This window comes from Chionomys nivalis, chromosome 9 (genome assembly GCF_950005125.1).
Source record: "Chionomys nivalis chromosome 9, mChiNiv1.1, whole genome shotgun sequence".
Lineage (NCBI taxonomy): Eukaryota > Metazoa > Chordata > Mammalia > Rodentia > Cricetidae > Chionomys > Chionomys nivalis.
In genome coordinates, this window is record NC_080094.1 from 11098089 (window position 1) to 11111105 (window position 13017).

At 52.4% G+C, this 13017-nt stretch overlaps 1 protein-coding gene across 3 annotated transcripts; it reads left to right on the forward strand.

Moving 5' to 3' along the window:
* Positions 1–1142: 1142 nt before the first annotated feature.
* Positions 1143–12361, forward strand: Spata2 (spermatogenesis associated 2). Of its 3 annotated transcripts, XM_057781324.1 has the most exons (4): positions 1688–1895; positions 6933–7114; positions 8197–8631; positions 9234–12361. In XM_057781324.1, exons 3-4 carry the CDS (start codon positions 8314–8316, stop codon positions 10446–10448), a joined length of 1533 nt encoding a protein of 510 aa, XP_057637307.1. In that variant the 5' UTR covers positions 1688–1895; positions 6933–7114; positions 8197–8313; the 3' UTR covers positions 10449–12361. The 3 variants fall into 3 exon arrangements, with proteins under 3 accessions (XP_057637306.1, XP_057637307.1, XP_057637308.1); XM_057781323.1 differs by lacking the exons at positions 1688–1895; positions 6933–7114 and adding an exon at positions 1143–1332; XM_057781325.1 differs by lacking the exon at positions 1688–1895 and having other exon boundaries at positions 6177–7114.
* The last annotated feature ends 656 nt before the right edge of the window (positions 12362–13017 follow it).

Here is a 13017-nt window from a genome sequence, read left to right on the forward strand (position 1 = left end):
ACTAAGTAGTTTCAATGTAATAGTTCATTCTGACTACAGCTCACTAGGCAGCTGATATTGATATTATTACTGCTTTTAAAAGGTATTATGATGAGGCTCAGAGAGGTTAAGTGGCTTGTTCAAGGCCATGCTTCTGCCAGTAATCAGTTAAGTCAACACTGGGAGTCTCCTCACCCTTTTTCATTGTTGAGAACTGAACCCAGGAAGTACGCATGGGCTAGGCAAGGGTTCTAGGCCTGCTACAGCCCCAGCCTTTATTATTATTATTATTATTATTATTATTATTATTATTATTATTATTATTTTATTATTGACAGGAGCTCGCTAAACTATTCATGTTAGCCTTAAACTCACACTCCTCCTGACCCAGCCTTCGGAATAGTTGGGATTAGTGAGGTTCAATCTATGGATTAATGGGAATAATGGATTATTATCACTTGAGACAGTTTCCCTATGTAGTGATTTATTTTTATTTTACGTTATGTGTTGCCTGCATTTATGTATGTGCACCACGTGCGTGACTGGTACCCGTGGAGGTCAGAGAGGGCATCAGATTCCCTAGAACTGTTATCGATGGTTGTGAGCCTCCACGCGGGTTCTGGGAATCGAACCTGGGACCTTTGAACGGGTTCTGGGAATCGAACCTGGGTCCTCTGAAAGTGACAAGTGTTCCTAAACGCGGAGCCTACTCCTGAGTCCCCTATTTCCCCCCACCCCCCATCTGCATCATCAACTTCGGTCGCCTGTAGTTAACACTCAAGGTCCGCTCTCCAGTCTCACGTGACCTCCGCCTACGCTTTGTCTCTATCCCCAGCGGTTTTGTCGCGATCGCGGGTCTCGACGTCAGTCCGGGCTCTCAAGCACTGTCCTGACCAGGGGAAAGCCGGCCAGGTGGAAAAACCAATCCTCCCCGCGCTAGTACCCGTTTCCATGACAACCCGGTTAACCAGCGTTTGCGGGCAAAGCGCTGCGCGTCACTTCCAGCTCATTTGCTTCCGGATTCCGCTTGTGCCTCCTCGACAGTCCCGAAGGGGCGAAGTCGGGTTCTGCGGAGAAGTGCTCCCCACCCCGTCTCCCGCCGCCTCCTCTCCGCTCTCCGTTCCTCGCGTTCATCTGCTGGCCACAGGTTTCCGCCGGTCCTTCCTAGGCTCAGCGCGCAGCCGCGACCCAGCCTCTCGCAGAGCCCGCCTCCGTAGCGTCACCTCCGGGCTGAGTGCTTCCGGGCCGCCGCTGGCTCGGGTCCTGGTCTCGGTCCCCGGAGCCGGCGGGAGCGGCGGGGCCGTACGGGGGCCGTGCTCCGGCGGCGTTCGCTTCTCTGGCGGGCAGCGGCGGGTGAGTGCGGAGCAGGCGGGAGGACAGGTCCCTGTGGGCGTTGTCGCTGGCCAGGCCCTCGGCTCCGTCCCCGCGGCCGCTGCTGCTATTTGCGGCCGGCCCCAGCACTCGTTCCCGGGTGAGACTGCACACGCGCCCCCGGTGGCCCCGGGGGCAGGCACCGCGCGCGGCCCGCAGCTGGGAGGGGAGGCGGACCTGGCTTTGGGCTCACGGCGTAGTGACCTTGCCTGAGTCGCTCCGCCTCAGGAGTCTCAGTCTCCGGGTCTGTGAGGAGGGACGCGGCGGCCTTCCGGGGCTGCGGTGGGCGTGGAATGAGAGGACGCAGGCGTTGCACGGTGCCGGGGTACAGCAAGTGTCCAGTGACAGGTCCCGGTACCTCATTGGCAGAGGGAAGGGCGTTAGCGAGAGCTTGCCCAGCGTGTGCGGTGCTCTGGTTTCTGCCTTCAGTTCCCAGCACTACCGACAAAAGACCGCACGCGCCTGCCTCTGAACCTGGGGCGTTTTCCGCGCCGCTATGGCGGTCAGAAGCAGGCGACTCACCCAGTCGGGAGAAGCCGCCGCAGGTTTGCGTCCCCTGCAGAGAAGGGACGTAGCTCCCTTCAGAACCCTTAGGAGAAGCAGCCGTGGGCAGAGAAGCCATGTTCCAGTACAGCCCAAGTTGTTTTCAGAGCTTTGGAAGGCCGGGCGATAGTGTTTCTGGAGGCTAGAAGCGGTGGGGAGTTCCTGTAGTATTCTACAGTCAGCAGGAGATGCCGCCGAGAGGTCTGGGAACCTCTGACTTAGAATGAGTGCATAGAGGTTGGGTAGAGAGAAGAGAGGTGGAGCCGTGTCGCTCTGATCCTATTTGGAGGTCGAAGCTGAACCAGGGGTGTGTAAACATGTAGATTGGAGAACTGGGACACAAATAGCATCTGCCAGTGTAGGGAGGGAGTGCCTTTCAGTGCTGCCACGGGACACATTCTGCTCAAAAGGGCCAGCAGAGATAAAGCCGAACCTATGTTCCACTTCCCAAATTATTTGGATTTCATTCGGGCGAACTTTAAACGCGTTCGGCTTTTCCCGTTGGATGTTTAAAGAATAATTGTTGGTTAAGGCCCCTCCCTCCCTGTGCACTGCTCTACAAAGGGGCCCAGATTGTGGGTGCAGGAGGTGCCACCCAGAGCCGATGACACTAGGCATCCATCCTTCTGCTTCTGTGTGCCAGATATTCTCAGAGCTGTATTTTCCCCCTGCCAGCCTAGTATGGCTTGGCATTCCAGTCTTTGGGTTGCTTGGGGAAATTAGCAGCTTCTGTCGCTGGGCTGTCTTGCTCTCCCGTAACCAGGCTGTGTTTTGCAGAGAGCTGTTTTTTTTTTTTTTTGTTGTTGTGCTTTCCAGAGTGTTGGGAATAAATTGCTGGCTCTGTGCTCAGAAAAGACACCAGTTAGGGCCAGCCATAAGGCAGCCTGTATTCTTAGGGAATGTGTTCAGCAGGGATGATGTAACTGCCTCACTGCTGGCTGGTCTCTGGCCAACAACCTCTCTCCTGGGCCCTTGAGCTTACATCATAAAGAGGCTGGTGGCTCTCCCAGCCCATTCAGTGTGGGAAGATGGCAGTTTTGCTACTGTCAGATTTGGTTTCCCGGGCTGCAGGGCATTTTGACTGATTGAGCCCTTCAAGGAGCCCACTCCTGAAGATGAACAAGATGGCTTTTGCCTAGAGTTAGATTCAAGTTCAGGTCTCATATCCATGTCTTCTTGACTCTGTGACTTAGGACAAGTGAGTTACCTCTCTGTGCTCAGTTTCGTCTTGAATGTTGGGGCCGTCCTGTGATCTTTCTGATTTTTGAACAGCCGGCACAGGGACCTACCTGCATATCCTGGTACCAATTACGGCCAGAAATGAGTGAGCTAAATGGAAGCGAGCCAGTCCTCGCAACCTGTTGGCCCTTTTGGCCCTGCTGGAGATGTTGAGGGTATCGGTTTCCTCAGCTGCTGTCAGGATGAAATGGGAGATGTGAATAAAGTAGGGAGCCTGCCATGTCACTTGGGACTTAGTAGACCCACTATTCACTGTTCCATTCTCTTACCCTGCCATGTGTGGTCATCCGGTCTTCACACCTGCACATATATCTATAGAGGAAGCCAGAGATTGCATGACTTTCTCTTATCTCTGCATTTTAAGAATTTTTTTCTATTTATTTTTATTTATATGGTTGGGTGTTTTGCCTTCACACATGTCTATGGACCATGTGTGTGCCTTAGAGGCCCAAAGGGAATGTCAGATCCCCTGGGGTTGGTGTTACAGACTGTGGTAAGCCCCTATGTAGGTTCTGGGAATTAAATCCAGGTCCTCAGCCAGGGCTCTTAACTACTGAGCCATCTCTCCAGCCCCTTCCCCCACTAAAAAAAAGTTTGTTTGTTTTAATGTGTGTGGGTATTTTGTTTGTATGTCAGTCCACATTCTAGGCATGCCAGATGCCCACTGAGGTCAGAAGAGGGTGTCAGATCTCCTGAAACTGGAGTTATAGACAGTTGTTAGCTGTTGTATAGGTGCCGGAAATCAAACACAGGTGCCTGCAAGAACAGGTGTTTTGAACCACTGAGCCCCTCTCTCTAGCTGCCGCCACCTCTTTTTTTCTCTTTCTTTCTTTCTTTCTTTCTTTTTTTTCTTTTTCTTTTCTTTTTTTTTTTTTTTTTTTTTTTTTTTTTTTTTTTTTGAGATTGGTTATTGCTGTGTAGCCCTGGAACTAGGCTCTCTTTATTTTATTTTATTTTCAAGATAGGGTGTCTCTGTGTAGCCCTGGCTGCCCTGGAACTCACTCTGTAGACCAGGCTGGCCTCAAACTCAGAGATCCATCTGCCTCTTCCTCCTGGTACTGGGATCAAAGGTATGTGCCACCATGCCCAGCTTTTAATTTTACTTTAAGAGAGAGAGAGAGCCTCTCACTGTGTGTGCAGCTCCCATTCTTCTATTTATTTATTTATTTATTTGGTTTTTCGAGGCAGGGTTTCTCTGTAGTTTTGGAACCTGTCCTGGAACTAGCTCCTCTAGACCAGGCTGGCCTCGAACTCACAGAGATCCATCTGCCTCTGCCTCCAGAGTGCTGGGATTAAAGGTGTGTGCCACCACAGCCCGGCAGCTCCCGTTCTAGGCTGGCTGTTCATCAAACTCTCAGACTCCTGTCTTTATTCCCCAGTGCTGGTGCTACAGTGTGCACAGTGCCCTGCTGAGTGCTGAACTCAGTCCCTCTCGCTTGCATGGAAAGCACTGCTGAGCCATCTCCCTGTCCCTCTGTCAATTTTTGTGCAGGGTCTTACTCTGTACCCTAGGCTGGCTTTGGACTCTTAAGAGGTCTTCCTGTTCTAACCTCCTGAGTGCTGGGATTACAGGCATTCATTTTCTTTGCCTTTCTCCTCCCTTACTAGGCCTATTTGAGATTTTCTTGAGAGTAGTCCATACTGTGCTTATGTGCATAGCAATCTTCCTGCCTCAGCCTCTCTAGGGCTGGGTTTCTAGGTGTGTGCTGCTGCTACGCTCAGCTTCAGGATTCTTCCTACGTGTGTTTTTCACCCTTATTTTAGGACTGTGAGCACCCACTGAAGTTGTTGGTCTTCTTTCCTCGTTTGTTGTTTGCCAGCAAAAAAACAAGAGTGTGGTGTGAGGAGCCATTGCCAAACAGCACCTCTGAACTGATAAGGGCATGAGGGTGGCTCACTTTGAAAATATCACCTGTTTGGAGCTCAGGGCTGGCTTCTATGGAGAGAAGAAAATAGCAATGTTTAGGGAGACGCATGGTAGCCACCCCACTGCTGCCCTCCTCCTCAACAAGACTGTTTCTGTGTAGCCCTGGCTGGCCTGGAACTCACAGAGATCCACCTGCCTGCTTCCTGAGTGCTGGGATTAAAGGTGTGTGTGGCCCATGCCTGTCTTATGTGTATGGGTGATTTGCCTGTATATAGGCCTGTACATCGTGTGCATGCAGGGCTCTCAAAGGTCAGAAAAGGCCATCAGATCCCCTGGGATTGGAGTTATAGGCAGTGTTGCCATGTGGGTGCTGGGAATCAAAGCTTGGGTCCTTTGCAAGAGCTGCCAGAGTACTTAAACTGCTGAACCATGGCTCCAGCCTTCAGCCCTTCTCATTAATATTTATCTCAGGACCTGGAAGGCTGAGGCAGGAGGATCAGAAGTTCAAGGTCATCCTCAGCAGTATAGCAGATTTGAGGTCAGCTTGCTTTACATGAGACATGTAAGCTGCATGAGACCCTGTCTAGAACTTATGATGGGATTCAGGGTCTCATGCATGTAGGCAGGTGCTCCACCACTGAGTCACCCCCATCCACTTGATATTCTTTTTGGTTTTCAAACTTAACAAAACCAGTTGAGCTTCGTAAGCGGGAGGGAGCTTCTCATAGCTAAACCCCATATTTATTATCTAGAGCAGCTGCAAATGTGAGTTTATATTGAAAGGATGTGCATGCTCGGGTGGCTGCTGAGCTGTTCTAGGTAGAACTGGTCCACACTGTCTTCCTCACCGATGGCTTCTACAATTCCTGTCCCCCACCCATAACCAGGCCAGGCAGAAGGTAGGTGCTTTGTAAAACATTGGTGTGACATGGACTTCATGGTTGTCCAGGCACAGGCTCACCCTGAGCTTCAGGCTGCATGGCATGCCTTTGCAACTTCTCTAGCTGCTCTCATGATCCTGCTGAGAGGTGAAGGTCACTGTGTGTGTGCGTGAATTCCTTACATCATGCATTGCTCCATGTATTAGGTGCCTACTTTGAACTGCATCAGCACTAAGTGCTGTGGTGACCTCTGACTAGGTGAGAGTTACAGGTTATGAGGGAGGAACTGAGAGGAAGCAAGTAAAAGAATAAGGCTGATATTTTCATATCGTGGCTCTCGTAGTGTTACATGGCATTGAGGTGGGATTTACTCCGTGTGACGCAGCAGCAGCTCTATGTTGGAGCTGAGGCCTGCTTGATGCAGTGAGCCAGTCACCCAAGAGTCAAAAAGAACAGAAAAACCATGCATGTGAAAGCGTCCTGCTGTAGAGCCCTCCTGACAGCTGAGGAGCAAGGGACTGTATGGCTGTTGCTGTGAGGGTGTTAGACCGCTGTGAGGGCGAGTGGGACCCCAGAGGGCCTCTGGCCTTGGTCTGGAGTTATCACTCACCTTTGGAGCTCTGTGTTTGCCTTTTGGGCACTCAGTACATTTGTTTCTAAAGTGCTGGGTGCCCTCAAGGACAGTGGGTAGAAGGGGTCTCTCGGGTCCTTAAGTTCTGTTGTTAGCTTTGTTCCAACCTCACTCTGTAACCAAGGCTATCAGCCTTACCTCCACAGTGTGCCCCCACATCCATTGTGTGCCCCCAGTTTTGCTGTGTGTTCCACCACTTACCCTACTATTAATGCTGCCAGACATCTCTCCAAACCAGAGCTCCTGAGCTGTGGCTTACTGAGGCCAGGGTGGTTGTTCTGTGGACCTTGTGGACTTTGTCAGAGCACAGATCTGCTAGAGGACCCCACAGGCCAGCCTACCTACCCCCTCCCCCCCCCCGCCGCCCTTTTTCCTCCCACAGTCTCAGTGATGCTGATGAACTCTTGTCCCACCTGGGCAGGTGCAGGGGCTCGCTTAGAGTAAGAGTAAGGTGGTCACCACCCATACTCTGGGGTTCAGGCCAGGAAAATGTCAGGTGTGGTTCACATCCACTCTGCTGGAGTCTTCTTGAGAGCCTGGTGTCTTGCGAGTGGGCACCTTGCCAGGGTGGAGAAGGTCCTGTCACCATCTCGCTAAACAAGTGTAAGTCCTTACTTGGCCACGTTTGCAGAGCTATGTGTGCTGAGCAGGGTTCATGAAAAAGGGGCCCAGGGGTTGAGGGATTGTCCCAGTGACATGGACCAGGGCTCTGAACTCAGGCTTGGGAGCCCCTGCATTGCTGCCTCATTGGTCCTGGTACACCCTTTTGAGCCATGTGTGGCAGTGTGAATGCTGCTGTTTACCCAAGGTTGCCTGTGTGCTGCTGGGCTGATGTGCATTCTGGCCCCATCTAAGGTAAAGGGGACAGCAGTCTGTCTGTTCTCTGAGGTCCCTCTTCAGACCCTGGACCATTCACTGAAACCCTGCTGTGTGTGCTGCTGGGAGTGGGACCCACGGTCTCTCCACATAGATCACTACAGTCCCAGCCCCCACCACCAGGACAGGGGTGGTGTGCCCCGTGAGTAGTGAGCCTTCTCCAAGCTTCCCCCATCTCCTCTTGCTGCCTGGTCTTTAGCAGCCTCCTTTCTGTTGGTGCCAAGCTACTTCCTGCTCCAGGAAAGCTGGGTGTGGTGGTCTGGGCCTGGACTCTGGAGTCTGCCTGGTCTCTGACCTTAGCTTTGCCTTGGGAGCATTGTGACCCTGGGTAGTTTTCTCAATAGCTGCCCGTCTTCAGGACCCACAGTAGCTCCCTGTGCTCCTCTTGCTTAGGAGTAAGGGAGTTAAGCGCCTGGGACGTGCTCTGCAGAGCCAGCTCAGCACCTCCCTCCTGCCTCCTCCAGTGTCACACCCTGGCCTGGCAGTGCTTCAGGTTTAACTCTGCCTCGGGGCTTTCCCAAACTCCTCCTCTGTGACACCAAGGCCAAAACTTGCACCAGCTCCCTGACCCTGCCTCCAAGGCATTAGTCACTCCTGTGAGCTGCTGGACCCAGGACCTGGTGTGTTTTCTCTTCCTTGCACCACGTATGTGTACCATATCTGTGCCAGGTGGAAGAGCATATGGTGACCATCTGGGCTAAAGAGCCAGCATAGCATAGGCCAGCTCTTGGCTTTGCTGTCCTCAGCATTCTGAAGCTGGGGTAGGGACCAGTCAGATGGATAATGGCTTCTTGTTCCTCCCTTTTCAGAGCATGCACTGGTCCATGGTCACCATGCCAGTTCTTCATGTGATGTGCCAGCCTCCAGTTCCAGGGCCATGGGGGAGATAAGGTAGCCCTTGGGTTTGATTGGGGAAGCCCAGTTCAATGGATGCGAAGTACAAGGATGATTTATTTCGGAAGTACGTGCAGTTCCATGAGAGCAAAGTGGACACCACCCCCAGCAAGCAGCAGCCTGGCAGCGATGAGTACCTGCGAGTGGCAGCCGCCACCCTGCTCAGTCTGCACAAGGTGGACCCCTTGCACCGATTTCGGCTGATCCGGTTTTATGAAGTGGTAGAGAGCTCCCTCCGCTCACTGAGCAGCTCCAGCCTGAGTGCTCTGCACTGCGCCTTCAGCATGCTAGAGACGGTGGCCATCAACCTCTTCCTGTTCCCCTGGAAGAAGGAATTCCGCAGCATCAAGGTGAGGTGGGGTGGCCGCCTCTGCCTGCTGTTCCCTCCTGAGTGCACATACCCTGTTCTCATCCCATGGGCTCCAAGCAGCTGGGAGCTGGTGTGGACCAAAGCTCCAGTTGGGGAAGGTGGGGGGGGTTGAGAGAAGATCCCATAGCAGGGGAATGGGGGTGAGTAGAGACTGCCCCAGGCCAGGCTGGAACTGTGGCATGTTCCATGTGTGTTTATTGTAGTGGGATTAAACCTGTAGTGCATGCTGTATCCCAAGCCATATCCCCAGGCTCCGTGTGTTCTTCAAACTTTGGCGAAGGCCCGAAAGGGACATTCTCTGGGTTTAGTATCCCACTCCCTATAGTCCCATCCCCTGTGCTTCCTCGTGGAGCAGAGCCTTCATGCCTACACAAAGAGCTGATGACCTTGTTGGGCTCATAGGGGCCATGTGTGTCCCTTGCTTGGTGGTGAGCATTTAGCATGCTCTTGCCTCTGTGGTCTGCAGGCAGGATCTTCCCGTCTCTCTCCCTGCTGGTCCTGCTCTGCACTTGGTTTGAACAGGCCTCTCTGTAGCATGCCTCTTTTTTGTTTTTGTTTTTTTTTTGCCCACTTTCTCCCTAGACCTACACAGGCCCTTTTGTTTACTATGTCAAGTCCACTTTGCTGGAGGAGGACATCCGAGCCATTCTGAGGTTCATGGGCTACGAGCCTGAGTTGGGAACTGCATACAAACTCAGGGAGCTTGTGGAGTCCCTCCAGGTGAAGATGGTCTCCTTTGAGCTCTTCCTGGCCAAGGTCGAGTGTGAGCAGATGCTGGGGATCCACTCGCAGGTAAAGGACAAGGGCTACTCAGAGCTGGATGTGGTGACTGAACGCAAGAGCACCACAGAGGATGCGCACGGGTGCTCAGACGCTCTGCGGCGACGGGCTGAGAGCAGGGAACACCTGACCACATCCATGGCTCGTGTGGCACTTCAGAAGTCAGCCAGTGAGCGGGCAGCCAAGGACTACTACAAGCCTCGAGTGACCAAACCCTCCAGGTCGGTGGATGCCTATGACAGCTACTGGGAGAGCCGGAAGCTCCCCTCAAAGGCCTCACTGAGTCTGCGAAAGGAGCCAGTGGCCATGGATGTAGGGGATGACCTGAAGGATGAGATCATCCGCCCATCCCCCTCCTTGCTGACCATGTCCAGCTCCCCGCATGGCAGCCCTGATGACCTTCCATCCATCTCCCCCATCAACGGCCCTGGCCTGCTGTGCAGTACGCACTTTTCCACTCAGGATGACGTGGACCTGTACACAGACTCAGAACCCAGGGCCACCTATCGCAGGCAGGATGCTCTGCGGCCGGACGTATGGCTGGTCAAAAATGATGCCCACCCCATCTACCACAAGCGTTCACCCCCCACCAAAGAGTCTGCCCTATCCAAGTGCCAAAACTGCGGCCTGTCCTGCAGCTCCGCCCTCTGCCAGCGCTGTGACAGTCTACTGGCCTCCAAGCCCAGCGCCTTTCCCAGCAAGGCATCTGGTCACGACAGCCTGGTCCATGGGGCACCTATGCGGGAGAAGTATGTGGGTCAGACTCAGGGCCTTGACCGGCTGCCACCTGTCCACTCAAAGTCCAAGCCCTCGACCACAGCCACCTCCCGCTGTGGCTTTTGTAACCGTGTGGGTGCCACCAATACCTGCACCCAGTGTTCAAAAGTCTCCTGTGACGCCTGCCTCGGCGCCTACCACTACGACCCATGCTGCAGAAAGAGTGAGCTGCACAAGTTCATGCCCAACAACCAGCTGAACTACAAATCCACTCAGTTCTCCCATCTTGTGTACAGATAGGCCCCACCCCCATCTTCCGCTACAAGGGCTACACCGCTGACCTGGCTTGGTCCCGTCCAGAGGTAGCAGAGCAGCATCAGAATCTGGGATCTGAGCTTGACCACGGAAGCAGCCAGGGTCACTGCTCCTTCACACTCTCGGTCTGAGGGACAGGGTGGCACTTCCATTCAGTCATTCCACTGACCTCTCCACTCCCTGCTCAGCTGGTTTGGGTTTGGGTTCTGGTTCCTTTGAAAGAAGGTCTCTGTCTCTGGGACTCTTGCCACATCTACCCCTCCCACCGCAAAGCCAGCTTGGACTGGGAAGGATCCTTTGGGCCACCTTCAAATGCCCACCAGGAGCGGCGAGCTAGAGGCCTGCTGGCTTGTGAAATGAGCCCTCCTGCCATACCGGGCCTCTCTGATGGCTCGCCTCTTTTCCTGCTCCCCTGATACAAGGATCCCTAGGCAGATGTCCCCGTCCCCTACCTCCCTCCAACTGGTATCAAAGGGGAACAAGTCCAGTATTAGCTGAATGTCATCTTGCCAGCTCCACTCAATCAGCCCACAGTGTTGGCGAGCTCTGCTCAGCGATTGGAAAGTAGACTCCACAGCAGGACTGATGTCCTTTCCTGTTTGCACCCCCCGCCCCCCGACTGTACTGTATATAGAGTTTGAGGTTATTTTTAAGTGAGTATTCAACTTGCTGTGTATTTCAACATGGTGAAAGAAATTAATGATAACGGTATTTATAAAGGTGCCCTGGGTCCTTTAGTCTTCCAAGGGGGGTGGTCTCCACTTCTAGGGTGGAACCAAGAGCCTCGGGGTAGGGAACTGACAAAGCCCATGGTCCTTCTTGTATGGGTAGAGGGCGGCTGCCCTTCCCTACAGATAATATTATAAACCTACCTCCAGTGTGCACGTGGGGTTAGCACGGTGCCGAGGGCTGCAATGACCCCAGTGACAAGGTGGAGACCTCAGCCCTCACATCTACAGCTCTGGTCTTGGTGCCTGCTGAGCATGATCTCGCACCCCAAACCTCAAGTTCATTTCAGAAGGAAATTTATGTGGGGTTCCCTCCACGCCCATCTAAGCCTTCCTCACTGGTTTGCAGGGCTCTCAGCAGTAGCTCTCAGTCTTTTTGCACTAGGGTGGGCAGAGGTGGTATGTGCCCATCGGATAAATGCTTCTCCAGTACGCAGCTGAGTGTCCACGACTCCTTGTATAAATTACCCACCTCTCAATTTTCCTTCTTTGGGGAGCAGAGACAGGAGTAGGGCAGGAATTTGAAACTGTCACTTTCTTGTGAACTGGTAGCACACTTTAGCCATAGGCAGCTGTGACGTATGCTGTGTGGGACATATATGCTAGTGGGGTTTTCCCGAAGAAAGGCGTTCAGCTCTAGAGCAGGCTTGACTCTGGCCAAACCCTGAGCCACTGTGAATTTGCTGGTGTTCTTCCAATTTACTGGAGTTTTCAAATCTTATATGGCTCTTTTTTTAAATCTCTAGCTGATAGATTACATGTAGATAGGTGTATATACAGCTAAATTTGAGCAATTTTATTACTGAGACTAGCCTTCCTGGGCAGCGGTCTTTGAAGTTCCCTCCATGCTTTGGAACTGGCGATGCCTGGCACACTCCCGAGAGCTCTAGTTTTCCATTCCAGTTTGCTCCAGCATTGCAGGGACTCTAAGATGGAGGCCAGGTTGGCCAGGTTCGTCCAGTGTACTTTCTCCCAGGAAATATTGTGTGTACAGACTGGCATGGCCTCACCCTCCTAGGTGTGTCTTACCTATAGGAGATTGCTGTGATCCGGAGAGTTGAGTATATGCTAATTTAAAATGCACATTATTTTGCGTTTGATTTCTACAGAGTTGAAATGTTCAGAGATTTTAAAAAAACTAAATAAAGTGTCTTCCATTGTTAAAGTGTTGACGGTGTTATGGCTCCCCTCATTTGCAGCAACACTAGCCTCTAGGCCATTGTCCATTCAAGTGACAGGACTCAGAAACTGTCTGGTCATCTGGGGGAGAAGGGAACCAGGCTCAAGGGTCAAGCTGCCCATTTCCCCAAAGTGGGGGTTGTGTCCTCTGGGAGTAATCATTGTTGGTGGCTACAGACATTATTAAGATCCCTCCCTCCAGATTTCCCTAATTAAAGGCATACTCTACCACACCCAGTCAGTGATTCCTTCTGTCTGTCTGTCTTTTTTGATTTTTCAAGACAGGGCTTCTCTGTAGCTTTGGAGTCTGTCCTGGAACTAGCTCTTGTAGACCAGGCTGGCCTCGAACTCACAGAGATCCGCCTGCCTCTGCCTCTCGAGTGCTGGGGTTAAAGCCCTGCGCCACCACCGCCCGGCTTCCTTTTTCATTTTAACTTAAAAAAAAAAAAAAAGGTTAACAATGGTTAAGAATACTGGCTGCTCTTCCAAGGACCCAGGTTCAATTCTCAACACCCTCTTCGGGCCTCTGGTGCAGGCACATGGCATACATACATATATGCAGGCAAAACACCCACACACAATTTTAAAAATTGTTTCATGTGTGTTTTTGTTTCCACCAAGCTCAAGTCCGTCACATTCTGGGGTGT